General features: G+C 51.8%; 1 protein-coding gene across 1 annotated transcript in view; it reads right to left on the bottom strand.

The window, feature by feature from the left end:
• Window positions 1-226: 226 nt before the first annotated feature.
• The window catches only part of LOC104276738 (ecto-NOX disulfide-thiol exchanger 2), a 7,959-nt gene continuing 2,545 nt past the window's right edge, over window positions 227-5,640 (bottom strand). The window contains exons 3-6 of the mRNA XM_009873158.1: window positions 4,284-4,490; window positions 2,560-2,769; window positions 1,808-2,020; window positions 227-357 (exon numbers count right to left, since the gene is read on the bottom strand). Coding sequence (XP_009871460.1) covers window positions 227-357; window positions 1,808-2,020; window positions 2,560-2,769; window positions 4,284-4,490 — 761 coding nt within the window. The remainder of the gene's footprint in view (window positions 358-1,807; window positions 2,021-2,559; window positions 2,770-4,283; window positions 4,491-5,640) is intronic.

Raw genomic sequence — 5,640 nt, 5'->3', positions numbered from 1 at the left:
ATTATTATTATTATTATTATTATTATTCTCAACTTCAGTCAGCACACAGATCTCAACATATCACTACCAGCAACACAAATACCAAGAGAAAACGTTATTACCTGTAACACAAGAGACGACTGAGTAATCCCCACCTCACACTGCGCATGAGGGTGGCGTTACCCACGCGAGCATCGCGCAAACTTAACATCAACATCCCGACAAGAAAGAGACTGTGCCGGAGGATCTAACACAATAAAAATGTACCAACCTCTGCTTGTTTGCACCACACGCTGATGTTCTTACGCTGAGCTTTCGTGAAATGGTCCCAAGCCTTTTGTTTGGAGGCAGAATGGTACACGGCCACTATCTGCTCGACTGCAGTATCAACCCAGCAGGCAAATCAGGCCAGAATATCATCCAGAGAGGGCGAACAAAGAGGAGTAAAGGAGTAAAAAAGTGGAATCAGGCAGGCGGTTTGGCTAACCTTTTCTTATAACACCGTCCCGTGCTGAAGCTACGCTCAGGAAAGGGGCTCAGCGCCTGGAAAGAAAAGCGTGGGCTACCCCGGGCTGGCGCCCAACGCCCACGGAGCGGCCGGGAAACCGGCGCCCGCTCTCAGCCAGGAACAAGGCAGGTGCCGAAAAATATTCAAACGTGCCGCGTAACGCCGCCGGCGAGGGCGAGGGGCACCAGCTCCCCACATCAGGGTGGTTACAGTTGAGCAGCAGTGGCGCCAGGGAACGGCGCTTCTCTCGTTCCCGGTATTTATTCCTTCTACTCCTTACATCAAATTTGCGGAGGTTTTTGGAAACCTGCACAAGGAGCGCCTCTCCTCGGGTGAAAACTCGCCCAACAGCAGCAAGCGCGTCGACCCGATTCGTAGGGTTGTGTGGCTTTGAGGTATTTCCACACTCGTGGTGTGGTGGCAAGGCAGAATTCTGACAAAACAAAATCATCTCTCGGCTACTCAGATGAACCCGAGAGCAGCCGAGATCCCAGTGGGCGTGTAACAGAGCAGAGCCACGCGCTACTGTCTGTTACTACTTACTCTGCAACGCTTTCTGTATTTCCCTCTGGACCATGTGCCCACATTTTTATTAAGATCGAAATTTAATTGAAAAAAACCACAACTACAAAACCAGAGCCAAAACTGTCAAATACGAAATCAAAAGTTAAGAACGTTCCCAACCTAGCCAAGGGGCTGGAGGAGACTCAGTACAACTGCAGAGAAGCTACTCAGAAAGGTGCTCTCAGGGAAAAAAAGAAAAAAAATAGACTTACTAATGAAAGAATGTGTAAGAGGAACCGTTATAAATTTTATCTTGGAGCTCAAATAGCCCACGCTACTTCCTCAGGTTCATGGTTTAATAAAGCACTGGGACTTGAGAGCCCCAGGCCAGCGCTGCTGTTCTGCACCAGGTGTCGGCTGTGCCCGAGAGCGGGGTGAGGGAACGCTCTGCTGCATCCTACCTTTGGCGACTAAATCCCGCAGGCTTTGCTGAGGCACCACATACCAGGAACTTACCTTGTCTGTGCACGGAAATGGAGGTGAAAAGATGACAGAACTACTAACAGACCATAATTAAAAGAGGAAAAAAAAATTACGAATTCATTCTCTCCTCGCCCCAGCATGGACACTTACTCCTTTAAAAAGTACCACCAGAAACCTGTCCCGTTAACGACACGTGCTTATAAATTAACTGTAGCTAACAGCAACTGCTCCTTCTCCTGGAGCCCTTTCAGTGCGGCCTCTCCAGACTCTAAAAATTACGTGTCTTCCCGACCACAAGAGACAACCAGCGCTTGGCTCGGAAACACTACTCACACTGAACCAGAATCCCCGAGAGCGCGAGTTTGAATTTCTCTTTAGCTTCTTCCATCTCTTTCTCATGAGCCGCCTTCTCGTTGACCAGCCTGCGGATGTGGCTGTTGGCCGACTGGATCATGGAGTAGAAGTTGTTGGCGGTCCTCCTGTTCACCTCCCCACGCTCTATCCAGGTCAGCAAGGTCTGGATGGCTTCCAAGAACTTTGTGTCATCTGCAGCAAGGAAGGACACCCTCACACCACAGAAATACAGGGTCACGCACGCAGCTTTTGGGTCCTTTCCCTGGCACCGCTCCACCGCTCTTTTGACGGCCAACTTCAGGCAGCTACCTGCAATTCCTGAGAGCACAGCGTTACCCAGTGCAAGCTACACCAAGGAAGGCAAAGTCTGAGCTGTTGAGGTGCGACAAGACAGGACCTACTGCTAGAAACCTACTGGAAAACTTCCAGTGTAGCCTTTCATGAAAGAAAATATCCTCCAGCTCCAAAACAAGCAGCCCGTGTGTGGGTCTTAGGCTTCAAAGAAGGTCTTAGGACTTACACCAGCCCTTTCAGCATGAAGAAACTATTGTAACCAAGTGTGAGTTTGTTTTTACAAGAGGACACACAATTCCGAAAAGGAGATGGCTAGGAGAGCCGCTGCGTGCAGGCTGAGGGCCCAGCGGGCTCCAGACAGCATTTTTTTTTTAAGCAAGCCGACCGCTGGAGAACCCCGCCCAGGAGGGTGGCCGTGGCCCTACAGAACCACTCACCTTTCAGCTTCTCGGCGACGACGCTGCACTCGTGGTCGGAGTAATGGACGACGGGCGGCGGGGAGGGCGTTTTTTTTTGGCGCTCCTCCCTGGCCAGCATGCGCTGCTTGCACTCCCACTCGTACAGGTCGTCCCGTGCCTGAGCAAAATCCACGTGCAGGCGCCCCGTGTCCTTCTTGTCCGTGCTGGAGCCCAGCCTGATGCGATAGCCTGGCGGCAATGAGCGCAGCGGTCAGACAGGGCAGGCGACCCTCCCTCAGGCTCCAACCACCCGCCAGCGCCCGTCTCATCCCTACAGAGCCAGAAAGCCCCGGAGCAGAAGAGTTTATCGAAGAGTTTAGTGCAGAGAGAGCAATACTGGAAAAGAAAACGTCGTTGGGGGGTTGCTGCTATCTGCCTGTGTCTCACACATGCTGGGCAAGATCTTACAGGGGTTGTTCCTCCTCTAAACACCAGTAGGTGCTGGGGCTCAAAGAGCAACTGTTTAACCTCTCAGGTTAGCTGGGGAAGGCAGAACTGCCTCGGGTTCTTCCACACTTTCACAAACTCCAGACGTCGGGGATGGGAAGGGGAGAATGAGAGGTGAGACACGGCCAGGAGGGCAGCACTAATATTTGGAAGAGCCTCCACCATCCCTGGGAGAGGGAGTAAGGTCAGCAAACGTGCATGCCCACCGTGTGGGAACGCTGCTCACCAGCACCGTATGCTGGACTCCCTTCTCTGGAGCTAGAAAGCTCTCCTCCGCGATTAAGAGAGGCACAGGTGGGACACACAGAAGAAAACCTGAACTGCAGAGAGATTTTTGTACAAAAGAACAAACCCAAAAATAATGCCTGCGTGTGGAGGACACCAATGACTGCGCACACCTGCATGTCTTTGGGCAGGAGGAACTGTAAACAGAGAATACAGAGGAGGCTGCCCTGGCTCTGCAGAAGGGGTAACCCCAAAGAGACGCCGCTCCGACCAACAGGGACTGCCAGTCCAGTTCGGTCTCCAGAACAAGACGCGATGCTTACAACCAGTCAAAAGACTACAGAGAAGTTTCCACTATTTTCACGAGCAAACAGCAATTCCCTCACTTATCTCGGTGATCTCGTCTCTCTGGAGGACCGCGGGCTTTGGAGGCAGTGCCCTTGCTTGGTACTGTATGGACAGAATGGCTTCAGAAGGGATTTTAGCATGGAAATAGAAAGCATTACGCTGTTTTTCTATAACTGTAGAGTCAAGTGGAGGTCTCTGTCCTCCACAAAACGAACCTCTTGAAACCCGACAGGGGCAGAAGAGGGGCTCCCTAGGCAAAAGGGGCCCAGGTGTTTCAGCTCTGATGACTAACAGGGAACAAAAAAACGATTAAAAAAATCAAGCACATCATCCAGTTAAGAAGCAACTGTGAGCAACAGCAAAATTTTTATAGGACCCTTAAACGCAACCTACAGAACCAGCTGGGTATTTGTTCACCCAGGTAAGAAGGAGTCTAACTGTGCCTCATCCTGACATTTTGTGGAGGGCTGCAGTATCCAAGGTAACACAACACTCCTATCGTTCCCATCAGGAGCTCTTTTCATGTATTTAAGCAGAAAGGCAACAGCAGCAGAAAAAGAGGCAAACTGACACAATACCAGACCAGCCTCCCAATAGCAGCAGAGCTTATCCTTGTACCTATAAAGAAACTGTTACATCTCTCATGCCAGGATTTCGAGCTGCAGAGACAGACAGACACGTACCTGAGAGATAAAGCGCCTTGTCCACCATGAACTCCTCGGCGAAGCGGATATGGCAGAAGTTCTTCTTACTCTTTCGAATAGCTATGACCTCCCCGCACTGCTCAAACACCTCCATAATGATCTGCTCGGTCCCGTTCTCCGGCAGCCCTCCCACAAACACCGTCTTACACCCCGGGGGCCTCTCTCTTGTTGCCGGAGGGGGAAGATCTGAAGGGAGCAAGAGAGAGAGAAAGCAGACCAGGTGAGTTTGGGGTCTGCCAGCACGCGTTCCTTCCTTCTGCCCACCTCTCCCGAGGTGACCGTACCCTCCTGGCCTCCTGCAAACGCCCACCTGGCCACGCTCCATTCGACTTTACCAATCAGTAGATTTATAGCATGAGAGTAAGCACATTTACCAGCCTGTTTCCAAAAAGTTCTCAAGAGCCTGAAGCCCTCCTGACACTCTGCCCAGCACAAGCCAAGGCTCCTCTGAGCATCTGTGGCAGAACATGAGCGGGACAAGACTTCAGCACTTTATCACGAGAGGCTCTACGCAAGCACAGCCTAAAGGACTGTCTGAACGTAAAGATGGCACAGAAAATGAATACAGAGGATCCTAAAGGGCAAAAAGACCCTCCCAACTCAGCACGTGACACCTGAGAAGAAGGATTATGCTCTTGTTGCCTGGCGTTTCTTAACAGCTGGGAAACCCTGAAGGCATTTCAGTGCTGAGATCTATCGCCCCTGGCCCAGTTCACAGAACAGCACTACTTCCACATCCATTTAACCAAACACTTGCATTACATTTTTTTACTTCTCTGGCACGTCTGCAGCAAACTCCTTCCAAAAGTGGTAATTAGGATTATTTTCTTTTGGCTTGGAATTGGCTCCTTCTGGTTCCCACGTCGAGCCTGACCTGCAGCTGACCTGCCACAGCCGTGAAACTACGCCAGGCTGGGCACTGCGAGGGTCTGAAGGGAGATGCGGGGCAGGGGAGCAGCTCAGGCTCTGCGCTGGGAGCCCCCCAGGCGTGGGTGCCGTCTGCTGGCACCTTCTCCCCAGGAAGGACGTGCAGACACACAGCTACCAACGCCTCTGCGACTGCCCCGCACAACGAAAGCGTCTTGTTTCCAGCTTCTGAGAAAAGACGCACAAGCCCCTGTTCTGGCATCAGTGATTTCAAGTCCCTGTTCTGGCATTGGTGATTTCGAGGCTGCGCTGTGCCGACGCCGTGCTCACGCTCCTGCCTTCCCCCACGGGCAATTCCTGTCCATCTGATACTCAAGAATGAATCGTTAATGCTTTAGGGGGAGGAACATTCCTCACCCCCTGCTCAGCTGGCAGCAAGCACAGCTCCCACTTACTCTTCCTGGAAGAT

Source organism: Apaloderma vittatum, unplaced genomic scaffold (genome assembly GCF_000703405.1).
Source record: "Apaloderma vittatum isolate BGI_N311 unplaced genomic scaffold, ASM70340v1 scaffold28867, whole genome shotgun sequence".
Classification (NCBI taxonomy): Eukaryota; Metazoa; Chordata; class Aves; order Trogoniformes; family Trogonidae; genus Apaloderma; species Apaloderma vittatum.
Note: the sequence above shows the minus strand (reverse complement) of the source record. Positions and strands in the feature narration are given on the sequence as shown.